The sequence below is a fragment of the Pan paniscus genome, chromosome 4 (genome assembly GCF_029289425.2).
Source record: "Pan paniscus chromosome 4, NHGRI_mPanPan1-v2.0_pri, whole genome shotgun sequence".
NCBI classification, from domain to species: Eukaryota; Metazoa; Chordata; class Mammalia; order Primates; family Hominidae; genus Pan; species Pan paniscus.
In genome coordinates this window covers 35,913,442-35,927,174 of record NC_073253.2, presented here as the reverse complement: position 1 = coordinate 35,927,174, position 13,733 = coordinate 35,913,442, and the positions used below count along the sequence as shown (strand labels likewise).

The 13,733-nt window shown below is 35.7% G+C and overlaps 1 protein-coding gene across 1 annotated transcript in view; it reads right to left on the bottom strand.

The window, feature by feature from the left end:
- Nucleotides 1–466: 466 nt before the first annotated feature.
- HOMER1 (homer scaffold protein 1) overlaps nt 467–13,733 on the bottom strand; it is a 141,020-nt gene continuing 127,753 nt past the window's right edge. Inside the window, exon 9 of the mRNA XM_003822281.7 lies at nt 467–3,562. Coding sequence (XP_003822329.1) covers nt 3,374–3,562 — 189 coding nt within the window. The 3' untranslated portion in view covers nt 467–3,373. The remainder of the gene's footprint in view (nt 3,563–13,733) is intronic.

Genomic DNA, 13,733 nt, shown 5'->3' with positions numbered 1-13,733 from the left:
AAATAAATGCAATGGTTAAAACAACAATAAGAATCCACTGCCATCAAACAAACTTTCCCCGACCTGCCTCCCATTCCAGTACTGACAAAATCAGGACCACAAGGAGATAAATGACTAAAGTGTATATGCTTCAGTTAAATAAAAACATGGGAGACTGTAGCCCACATGTTAAAGAATACATTTAATTTTAACAGGGCAAATAAACTAGTTTTTAAAGGTAGTGGTGGTGTTGGCTTAATTTTGAGTGTTCCTTTTATTTCCACCTGAAAAAAAAAGTGAGCTTTTCCTCTAACTGCTTCCCAACAGTTCAATGACAGCAGAACATCAAATCTATGATGGTACTGGAGATCTTCCATGGAGACAAGGAGAGATGCAACTTCGTGAGCATGTTTTAGTCTGCAGAAAGAAAGTGGAAAAGAGAAAGAGAGAGAGAGGAGAACAAAAACTAATTTTCCAGGCAGGGGAATACTTATAAAACCTTTTATGTCAAAGTTAGGATTTCACAACATAACACACTAATGCAAAATCCAGTAGCACCTGAAAGATTTAAGTAAATGCTGTCATCATTTAAATGCTTTTAAATATCTGTAAAAGACTGGAGGAAAAAAAGATAAAGTACATTCTCCAGAGAACAAATGTATTTCAAAATAAAAACTGTATTTTTGCTTTTCTTTTTTTTTTTTCAATTTTTGTTTTTGTACAAGATTCAATAGTTATCACATATTAACTTATACACAATGGGATCAACCTCCTCCTCCATGTCGCTTCAAGTCCACATGTTCAGGCTATAGTCCCCAACATTATTTTCTGAGAAATATATTACCACAGTTTGATTTAAATATAGATACAGTATATAATACTTGTCTCTGGGAAAAATCAAATTTTAATATGCAAATGTTTATATAATACAGAAATGGAAAAAACTACAGTAGGCACACAACCTAATTATGACTTGTGGATGATGATTTCTACATACTCTCCTACTGTAAATGAATAGTTAAAAGTCTTAAGAAGATTTTATTTATATGTGCACTTGTGTCCACCTTATCCCATATACTGTACATGTCTATTGACAATCTGGGAATTTAAAGGTGCAGCCCTCAAGAGATTGTTAAATCACTAAAAAAGGAAACAATTAGGCTCTATTGGACAAGAAAAACACTCACAAAATTTCCAATTTTAAATTTCGTATCAGTAGGAAAGTATTAAAAATAATTTTCTGTATATACATATGGGTATATGTATATATTGAATCACACATATGTCCCACATTATCAATACAATTCAAATGGAGACATTTTGGTGAGTTTTTTCATTAAATGATCACTATGTCAAAATTTAAAAATATTTTATTACATCATTAAAATAATTCACTTGCCATTTCAACAGCTTACACTGTTTTTTAAATTTTTTTAACTCTTCATACTAAACTCCCTGATCCCTAGTGTTAAATCTCCTATTTAAATTAAAACTTGGTGCTCTTTGTTACTCAGAAACTGATGGATAAAATCACATTTACTTCAAAATTCCATCAATCAAATACATTTTGTTACCTGATTTATCAGAGAAATATCTCAGCTCTGAGCATGTGTATCTAAATTATTCTCCCTATAATATATAGGTGAGGAAAATATCCTAAAATAGATGGAGGTAACGTACATGATGTTACAGCACATATAATACATGATTGTTATAAATTTTTCAGAGACACCTGAAAACTCACTTTAGAAACTAACTTCAGAAACAAACCATTTATTTTTCACTCTAATGTAAATTAATATGTATGTATTTACGTACATACACATACATAAAAAACAAAATTGTCTAGTATTGAGTAGCTGTTTATGAGTGAAAAAATGGTTACAAATTGGTTAATTAGCTTAATTTTGTACTTAACAATTCGATCATTTTGGGGTACAAACAAGAAGTCAGTGCATTTATAGACTCCATAGAGTCAGTTACTCAAGCATACACTTTAAAAAAGAACCCTCCTCAACATCACAGGCATTGTACAGCAAGAATATATGTACTCTGATGCAATTCCTACTTTATAAGCAGACTAGACAGCACTTGGCTTACTTTTAAAATAGCTTCGTAAAAGAAATATATCATATAAAGAAAAGCATGTTTGCTAAAAGTCTTTTAAAATTACATCAAAACAACATTAAAACCTGTTCACTGAGAAGAGGCTATTGAATTTAATTCCTGTTTTGAAATACCTAGTTAACAGTTCAGAATATTGCCTTGTGAGGTTTGAATCAAGATGTGATTGATGTGTAGAGCCAGATAGAGTACATGACTCCATCTCTATCTGCCACGATCACAATTTAGATAGAGTCCTCTGATCGGCTGTTTGATGTAAATGGACCCCCTTTAAAATAGCTATACACCTTAAAATTATCTATAATAAACAGTTCCCCAATAACCATTATTATTCGTAAATTGAAATGCATTGATCATTCAGAAAAGATTTCTTGCAAAATATATAAATAAATGTAACTGCATATTCTGTAAATATACTTAACATTGCTAGACCAGCCTGTCAATGACGGGCTGCTGTATTTCAGTACTGTGTGTCAAATTTATTAGAAATTTAAAAAGAAAAATTTCTGAGGGACTCAGCTGCCTTCGTTAGTTGGCTTTAAAATGTGTAATAAAATGGGAGACAATATCTTCTCATAAATACATGGAATCAATATGGAAAAGTAAACTATACAACAGACAAGATTAGAGAACACCAGAGTGTACCAGAGTAGTCACCAGAGTGAAATATCTTCCAGCACAAAAAAGGGAAGAACTCTATACACCCAGTTATAGTATATTTCAATTAAAGATACAGCTCTCTCTCACTCCTGGCAAGAATTAATTGGTAATGGCACTGCTTCTCAGCAGTGCAAAAATATCCTGAGAAATTATTCAGATTACAACAAAAGACAGGCTTTCATCACTAAGTTTTTGCACAAAACACAGCTCTAGATATCGTAAATAAATTAATTTAAAAAGCAGATAATCTTCACTGTGTTGAACACAAAAAGGGGATGTGACCTAGACATTGTTAATTCTCCCATTGGCTAATATCAGGAAAAAAGATTGCATTAAGTGTCTATTTATAACTTTCTAGTTAACTATGGCCAATAATATACATGGAGGTAATTTGTAGTTCAAGTTTTTCATCTTTTTTCCCCAACTAGCTACAAGCTGGATTCTAAAATTTACAGTGAAATATACAATTCCAATTTCAAAAGATCCTCCTCCTGGAGGAGTGATATTCAATTTTTTTTTTTTTGTGTGCAATCTTGATGCAGAGCCTAAACAGTCCTATGAAGAGAGACAGTGTATCTTTTAATTAATTGGCACTGAAATTTCACTTTCCTTAGCTGCATTCTAGTAGCTTGGCCAAGTTATCTCGTAATTCTGTTAGTTCAAATATCTTTCCATCCAGAATTTCTAAGAGTGTCTTCAGGTTATTGCGAAAAGCTTCTTGTTCATTCTGACTTTTCTCCAGACGTTGCTCTAAGTCAGACAGTTGTCCCTCCAGGTCTTTGTTCCGAATTTCTACTTCCTTCAGAAACAAAAGTGTAACATGTATATATGTCAATTCATCACTTAGAAAACAATACAACTCTCTGTTATTACCAATATTGTGGTAATCAATGCAGTTTGACTGTCAGGATGAGCTGCAGAATCTTAATTTAGCACAATTTAAGGAGATTTTAGACTTGGCCATCCCAGAGAGCAATACGATTTTAATGACTGGCTTGGTTATCAATCTATCTAACCACTCAACGAAAATCTACTGACTCATTACTTTGTGCCAGGCAACACTCTAGGTACTTCAAATACCAAGACAGGCTTGAAGACCTATTTATGGATCACTTAGATCTCATTTTTATTGCTGTCCACCTATTTCTCCTAATGCATAATTATTAGCAATCACAGGTGAAAGCAGGCAGAGAAAGAGAAAGAAATTAACTTTTTCTGTTTACTGGCAACTCTAGAGAAAGATTTAGACAAGAAAGTAACTCTCTAAAATGTGATTTTAGGATCCTCTGAATATGTTATTCTTTGCTTTGCCTCAAAATCAAATAAATGTATATGTAGAGAGTATCACTCAATTGCTAGAAACTGTAGTGAAGATACATAATAACTGTACATATTAGAGAATTATAAGTTAACAGTTCCAATACATTGCAAACCAAGGGAAAAAAATGACAAAAGGAAATCAAATGTTCATGACAACAAAAAAAAACACTAAATGATTTGTTTTTGACAGAATAAACTCTGGCACACTTAAAAATTATTTAGCAGTTATTACTGCTTTTGTTTTTTTGTTGTTGTTTCTTTTTTTTGAGACACAGTCTCACTCTGTCCCCCAGGATGGAGTGCAATGGTGCAATCTTGGCTCACTGCAATCTCCGCCTCCCAGGTTCAAGCCATTCTCCTGCCTCAGCCTCCAAAGTAGCTGGGATTACAGGCACACGCCACCACACCTGGCTAATTTTTATATTTTTAGTAGAGACGGGGTTTCACCATGTTGGCCAGGCCAGTCTTGAACTCTTGACCTCCAGTGATCCACCCGCCTCGGCCTCCAAATGTGCTAGGATTACAGACGTGAGCCACCACGCCTGGCCTATTACTGCTTTTAAAATTGTGTCTAAATGTGAAAAATATAATAAAGTGAGTCTAAAAAAATAAAATGACATAAATCAAGCTAATGATTTCATTTTGGTTAAAAAAATCAGATTGAGAAAAATGGGAGAAAGCCAACTATTACACTTTAAATAAGCAATTCAGATAAGCAATGAATTGAAAGTTGTTATAGATCCGTTCTGGAAAGCTCACTTTTACATTTGAGAGAAACTAAGTGACTGACACAATTTACATTAAGATATATAAACTATATGGGACAACGAAAATATCTTGATGTTAGTTACACAACATGATAGCCTCAGAAAATAAGATGTTTCAAAATGTTAATACATCATTTAAATGTTAATCTCTAAAGGAATTCTATCAAGTCTAAAGGACAGTGGAAATTAAAAAAAAATTAGATCACTGAAAGACAATCTGGTAAATGTTAAATGAAAAGAACAGAATATAAAGTAGCTCACTGAAACTGGCAAAAATTCGTATGCATGAGGACAAACACTAGGAATTAATGTAGAAATAGGAAATAAAAAATAGTTCTGGTGTTGAAATTACAGATACTTTTTTCCAAAAATTTATTCTTCTCTCAAGTTGGATAAAGAATGAAAAAAAAATTAAGAACTAAATTTTTCTCACAATGTAAAAATTAAACTTCCAAGAAAAATAATTAGGGCAGGGCTCACGCCTTTAATCCCAGAACTCTGGGAGGCTGAATCACCTGAGGTCAGGAGGTCGAGACCAGCCTGGCCAACATGGCGAATCCCTTCGTCTCTACTAAAAATATAAAAATTAGCCAGGCGTGGTGGCAGGCGCCTGTAATCTCAGCTACTCGGGAGACTGAGGCAGGAGAATGACTTGAACCGGGAGGCAGAGGTTGTGGTGAGCCGAAATTACGTTACTGCACTCCAGCCGCCTGGGGTGACAGAGTAAGACTCTGTCTCAAAAAAAAAAAAAAAAAAAAAAAAAGGAAATTGGCTCAAATACATTTAAAAAGTAATAACTCTGGGTTATCTTTGTCAGTGGTTTGACAAGGCTCAAGGATGCTACAGATGAGTTGCAAGAGCCTGGGAAAATATAAGAAAGGAATCAAGCAGCTATAATGATTTTTAAAGGAAGAATTTAAGGAATCGAATCTCAAACTATTGACTGTTAGATGTTAGCCAGGTATGTTTCCAATCTCTTCACTTTGGTTAATCTGCAAGGTCAAGATAAGTAAATTGAGAGGAGAATCTCAAACTAATAAAATATTTATAAATTCAGAAGCCAAACACATGGAGGTTTTAACTATGAGGGAGGACACAGATCCTGAGATCAAATGTAAAAATTCCACTCATGACTGCACAGCATGCTCTCTTGCCTGCTTAAACAATAAGCTTAAGGGTAGAATGTTTCCAACTATAAAAATAGACCAAATGTCATTCACTAGCAGACACCCACTTCACCAGGCACCACCCAGTTTGCCCTCTAAAGCCCTCCCAAAAATGAAAGGTTCCCTTGTTTCCTTGCCAATCAATGCAACAGTCAAACATTTTCAATGGAAGCAAGCAAAACACAAAATTCCCTCAGCTAATAAAATTGTGTTATTCTCTCTAGAATGAATCCCCTACTCTAAGCATCTCTCTGTTTGCAGGATTTTTACTAGTTAGATAACAAAAAGGAGCTAATACACTGCTTGATGGTGCTAGTCTATTTTTAGGCAAAGAGAATATGTTCCTAGAGCAAGAATAGACAACTTAGAGCACAGGGGCCAAGAGGTAACAGAAGCCATGGTGAGTGGCACTTCTTAGGTGTCTACCTTTTGTCCATATATATATATATATACACACATATATTTATAAATATATATTTTTATATATTTATAAATATATGTATATATAAATACATAAAATATATAAATATATATTTATTTATATATAAAAATTATTTATATAAATATATTTATATATTATATATTTTTATATATCTATAATATATATTATAGATATTTTTATATATCTATAATATATATTATAGATTTTTTATATATCTATAATATATATTATATATTATATATCTATTATATATTATATATTATATATCTATTATATATATTAAAATTCTGTCTGTAATATAAATATATCAATATTTATATATATTTATATATTTATATATTATATCAATATTTTTATATATTTATATATTTTATATATAAATATTTATTTATATATTTATATATATTTATATATAATAAATTTATATAATAAAATATATATAATATATTTTATATATATAATATATAAATATATAAATATAATATATAAAAATAATAAAAATATATAATATATTTATATATAATAAATATTTATATACATTTATATTACAGAGAATTTTATATACATATATTCTGACAACAATAACTTCAGCACCTTTTGTCCATATTTTCCAACCAACCTTCCCTTCTTGCCTTTCTATTTGCTATTTTCTTGTACAGAAGGGGTCTCACTATGTTGCCTAGGCTGGTCTCAAACTCCTGGGCTCAAGTGATCGTCCTGCCGCGGCCTCCCAAAGTGCTGGGACTACAGACGTGAGCCACCACGCCCGGCCTTGCCTTTCATTCTCCTTCCAAACTCATTCTTCTGCTCATTATCATTTTGGCTCTGTTATTTCCCTCTTTTCCTTTACTAATGTAAGGCACACACCAGGGGCAACTAGAGAGAGGCATTGTTCAGCCCTGATAAAGCACAGTAGACCAGAATCATCAACTCCCTCCTGAGTGCTTTAAAAGGTGGGAGAGGATTCAAGATGGCTGACTAGAAGCAATTTGTACTTGCCTCCTCTACTAAGAAGAACCGAAATAGTGACTAATCATACTTCAAATGGATCATCCAACAGAGGACACTGGAATTCAACAGAAAAAGTGACAAGAAATACCTAAAGCAAGGAAGAAGGAAGTCGGCTTGGCCAGGATTGGTGGGGAGCTGAGATTCCCCAATATGGATAAAGGGTAGAGAACCTCAGTGGTCCATATTTCCACCATGAATCCTGCAATCTGAGTCATGGGAAAATCTCTTGGCTCTTACAGGCACTGGAAACTAACACTGCTGGGAGACTGTGTGACAGCACTGCTCTCGGGAGAGCACTAGCACTGGGTGCCACACAACCCAAGACCTAAGCTGCAGCAAGGCCCCATTTTAGAGCCCCACCTCCAATAAACTGCAGTGTCCTAGAGCCCAACAGTGCTGTAGCTAAGGCTCAAGAGAAACATGGGCTGTTACACCCAGTGCTTAGGTGCAAATGACTGCAGGCTACTGCACCCAGGCTGAGTGCCATCAAGGCACAGGCTACCACCGTCAGGGCTGAGGCATGAGTGGCGTGCACATTTCCCACACATCAGCCAAGGCTGCTACCAGTGAAGGTGGCATTGTCCTTCTGAGCAGCAGAACAACAATCTGAGCATTCCTGGGGATTGCCCCGCCCCTACCTACCATGGCTGGCACCTGCACATACCATCAGGGGGCCTGAAAACTAGCCTAATTGGCCTGGCTTTGATCCCCCTCCATGTCACAGCATATAATCGGGGGGTAGGGGGAGTGAAGGGATTGCCCAGCCCAGTCCACCAATGTTGGCACCTAAACACTCCTCCCAGGGGAATAAGGTTGGGCTTACCTTCCTGGCTGCTACCACCACAGCTGGCACCTACCTGCACATACCACCTGCAGGCCTGGAGAATGGCCTATCCAGCCCTTTGCAGCCACTGCCAACACCAGCATGCACTGCACGGGACACAGAGGATTGTCCCACCACTGCCATCGTCCATACTACACCAGTTGCCCAGGGGTCGGAGAACCCACCCACCCTTGCACTGCTGCCACTACTGGCCTCCAAGACACCAGGAGACCCCAAAATCAGCTTGCCTGGAACTGCTAACACTGGTGCAAGCAAACACAGCCCTGGAGCCTAAGGACAGGCATACTTGGCCCACTGGTACCACCATCAGGGTCCAAAGACTGGCCCACCTGGTGTCCCAGTCCCCAGCAAAACTTCACCACAGCCTCCACGAACTGCACCCTAAGCCACTAAGAAAATCACAGGTACTATTGATGCTATTTACAGCCAAAGAAATCATACAGAGACCATGCTACTGAACACACTCGGAATCAAAGCCAAAGTGCCCTGTGCATCCAATAGCGTAGATACATCTACAGGAAAGAATCTTCCCCTATGAAAGCAAATTTTAAAAGTTGGCAGAAGTGACTGTTACACCAGATGTGTAGATATCAGTGTAAGAATACATGAAACATGAGAACGCAATGAAATGTAACACTTTCCAAGGAAAAGAATAATTCTCCAGCAATACATCCCAATCAAAACGAAATTCATAAAGTCCCCCCAAAAGAATTCAAATTATTGATTCTAAAGAAGCTTAGTGAGATACAAGAGAATTGTAAAAAATGCACAAAGAGGCCAGGTGCAGTGGCTCACGCCTGTAATCCCAGAACTTTGGGAGGCTCAGGCAGGCAGATTGCTTGAGGTTAGGAGTTTGAGACCAGCCTGGTCAACATGGTGAAATCTGTCTCTCCTAAAAATACAAAAATTTAGCTGGCCATGGTGGTATGCACCTGTAATCCCAGCTACTCTGAAGGCTGAGGCAGGAGAATCACATGAACCTCGGAGGTGGAGGTTGCAATAAGCCAAGATCATGCCACTGCGCTCCAGCCTGGGCCACAAAGCAAGACTCCATCTCCAAAAAAAAAAAAAGTACAAAGAAATCTGAAAAATAATTCAGGCTATGAATGAGAAATTTACCAAAGAGATATACACTATAAAAAAGAATCAAACAGAAATTCTGGATATGAAGAATTCATTGAATGAAACAAAAAATACATTCAAAAGATTCAACAATAGGCCAGATCAAACAGAAAAAATACTTTCAGAACTCAAAGACAAGTCTTTTGAAATAATATAGACAAAACAAAGAAAAAGTAATAAAAAGGAATAAGCAAAGCCTCTGTGACATACGGGACACCATAAAGTGGCCATAAAATATGCAAATTATCAGGGTTCCCGGAGGTGAAGAGAGAGCAAAAGGGTAGAAAACCTATTTAATGAAATACCAGATGAAAACACCCCAAATCTAGCAAGATATTTAGACATCCAGATACAGGAAGCTCTGAGATCCCCAAACAGATAAAATGAAAGAAGGTCTTCTCCATGGCACATTATAGTCAAATTGTCTAAAGACAAAATTCTAAAAAGAACAAGAGATAAGCATCTTGTCACCTAAAAAGGACCCCCTTCAGACCAACAGGGCATTTCTCAGCAGAAACCTCACAGGCCAGGAAAGAATGGGGTGATATATTCATAGTGTTGAAAGGAAAAACAAAAAACAAAACTGCTATCCAAGCATACTACATCCAGCAAAATTATCCTTTGTAAATGAAGGAGAAATAAAGTCTTTCCCAGAAAAGCAAAAGCTGAAAGAATTCATCACCACTATACCAGCCCTACAAGAAATGCTCAAGGGAGATCTAAGTCTGGAAATGAAAGGATGAGATTTTCCATCCTGAGAACACATGAAAGTATAAAATATTGTTAAACACAAATAAAAAAGAGAAAGAATTCAAATGGTATCACTACACCAAACTACCAAATCACAATGAGGAACAATAGGAGAAAAAGGAAGGAACAAAGAACAAAACAACCAGAAAGCAATTAGCAATGTGACAGAACAAAATCTCAAATATCAATACTAACCTAGAATGAAAATAGATTACATTCTCCACTTAAAAGATACAGACTAGCTGAATGGATTACAGTTATGACCAACTGTAGTATGCTGCTTACAAGAAACATACTTTACTTGTAAAAAGGCTTACAGATCAAAAGTAAATGTATGGAAAAAGATATTCGATGAAAATGGAAACCAAAAGTGCACAGGAGTAGCTATACCTATATCAGATAAAATATACCTTAATCCAAAAACAGTAGAAAACATGAAGTCACTATATAATGATAGAGAGATCAATCCAGCAAGAGGATATATATGTTCCCAAAACTGGCACACCTAAATTCATAAAGTAAATATTACTAGATTGAAAGACAGATAGATTCCAATACAATAATTTGTGTGGTACTTCAACACCCCACTCTCAGCATTAGACAGATCATCTAGACAGAAAATCAACAAAGAATCATTGGATTTAAACTGGACCTTGGACAGACTGTACTTAACAGACATTTACAGAACATCTTTTTTTTTTTTTTTTTTTTTTTTGAGACACACTCTAGCTCTGTCACCTAGGCTAGAGTGCAGTGGTGCGATCTCAGCTCACTGCAACCTCTGCCTCCCGGGTTCAAGCGATTTTCCTGCCTCAGCCTCCTGAGTAGCTGGGGCTACAGGTGCCCACCACCATGCCCGGCTCATTTTTGTATTTTTAGTAGAGACAGAGTTTCACCATGTTGGCCAGGCTGGTCTCGAACTCCTGACCTTGTGATCTGCCCACCTTGGCCTCTCAAAGTGCTGGGATTACAGGCATAAGCCACCTCGACTGGCCTACAGAACATCTTATACAACAATTCTTCTCATTACCACGTGGAACATTCTCAAAGACAGATCATATGTTAAGCCACAAAACAAGTCTCAACAAATTTTTTAAAATCGAAATCGTATTAATTATCTTCTCAGACCACAATGGAATAAAACCAGAAATCAATACCAAGAAAAACTGTGGAAACTATACAAATATATGAAAATTAAACTACACGCTCCTGAGCAACCATTGGGTCAATGAGGAAATTAAGATGAAAATTAAAAAATATTTTGAAACAAAACAGAAATACAACATACCAAAACCCATGTGACACAGCAAAAGCAAAAGCAGTACTAAGAGGCAAGTTTATAGCAATAAATGCCTACATCAAAAAAGTAGAAAGATTTCAAATAGCAATCTAACAATGTGCCTCAAGAAACTAGAAAAGCAAAAAAAAAAAAACCACCAAACCTCAAAATAGCAGAAGGAAATAATAAAGATCAGAGGAGAACAAAACAAAGACCAAAAAATAAAACAAAAAAATAAAGGATCAATGAAACAAAAATTTGGTTCTTTGAAAAGATAAACAAAATTGATAAATCACTAGCTAGACCAAGAAGAGGAAAAACCCAAATAAACAAAATCACAAATGGAAAAGGAAGCATTACGACTCACACTACAGAAATACAAAAGATTACGAGAGACTATTATGAGGTATACATGAACAAACTGGAAAACCTGGAGGATATGGATGAATTCCTGGAAACTTACAACTTACCAAGATTTGAATCAGAAATAGAAAACCTGAACAGACCAATAATGAGTAGCAAGACTGAATCAGTAGTAAGAAGTCTCCCAACAAAGAAAAATACAAGACCAGAGGGCTTCACTGCCAAATTCTACAAAACAATAAATAACTAATACCAATCCTCTTCAAACTATTCCATAAAAATTGAAGAGGAGGGAACTTTTCCTAACTTATTCTATGAGGCCAGCATTACTCTGATACCAAAAACCAGACAAAGATACAACAAAAAAAGAAAACAATAGGCCAATATCCCTGAAAAACACAGATGTAAAAATCCTCAACAAAATACCAGCCAACTGAATTCAACAGTGTATCAAAAAGATGATACACCATAATCAAATGGGATTTATACCAAGGAAACAAGGATAGTTTAACACAGAGAAATTAATAAATGATACATCCCATCAACAGAATGAAGGAAAAAAATATGATCATCAATAGATGCAGAAAAAACATTTGATAAAATTCAACATCGCTTCATGATAAAAATGCTCAAAAAACTAGGCACAGAAGGAACATGTTTCAAGATAATAAAAGCCTAAGTGACAAACCCACAACTAACATCATAGTGAATGAGGAAAAGCTTTTCCCTCAGAGATAGGGTGAGACCCCTACCTCTCACCATATATACGAATCAATTCAAGATGGATTAAAGACTTAAATTTAAGACCTAAAACTATAAAATTACTAGAAGAAAACTTTAAAAAAAACACTTCTGGACATTGGTGTAGGCAAAGACTTTATGTCTATGACTTCAAAAACACAGACAACTAAAACAAAAATAGACAAATTAAAACAAAACAAAACAAAAATAAAACAAATAGACAATATATTAAACTAAAAAGCTTCTGCACAGCAAAGGAAACAACAAAGAGACAACCTGTTGAATGGGAGAAACTACTTGCAAACTATTCATCTGACAAGGGACTAATATCCAGAATATACAAGAAATGCAAACAACTCAACAAAAAACCACAAATAACTCCACTAAAAAATGGGCAAAGGACATAAATAGAGAGTTCTCAAAAGAAGACATATTATGGCTAACAGGTATATTAAAAAATGCTCAATATCACTAATCATCAAGGAAATACAAATCAAAACCAAATAAGATATCATCTTATGGCCAGGTGCGATGGCTCATGCCTATGGTCCTAGCACTGTGGGAGACTGAGGCAGGTGGATCACCTAAGGTCAAAAGTTCCAGACCAGCCTGACCAACATGGTGTAAACCCCATCTCTACTAAAAATATAAAAATTAGCTAGGCATGTTGGTGGGCATCTGTAATCCCAGCTACTCAGGAAGTTGAGGCAGGAGAATGGCATGAACCTGGGAAGCGGAGCTTGCAGTGAGCCGAGATCTCGCCACTGCACTCTAGCCTGGGTGACAGAGCGAGACTCTGTCTCAAAAAAAAAAAAAGCTATCATCTTACTGCAATTACAATGGCTATTATCATTACTTTCAGATAACATCAGAATTGAATGGACAGAATGACTATCATTAAAAAGACAAAAAAGAACAGATGCTGGTGAGGATATAGCGAAAAGGGCACTCTTTTACAGAATGATTCATGTAAATTAATACAACTGCTAAAAACTATTTGAGATTTTTTTTTAAAAAACTAAAAATAAAAAACTAACATACAATCATGTAATCCCAATACTGGATATATGTCCAAGGGGAAATAAATCAGTACATCAAAGGGATACCCACACTGGGATGTTTATCACAGCACTATTCACAATACTAAAGACATGGAATCAACCTA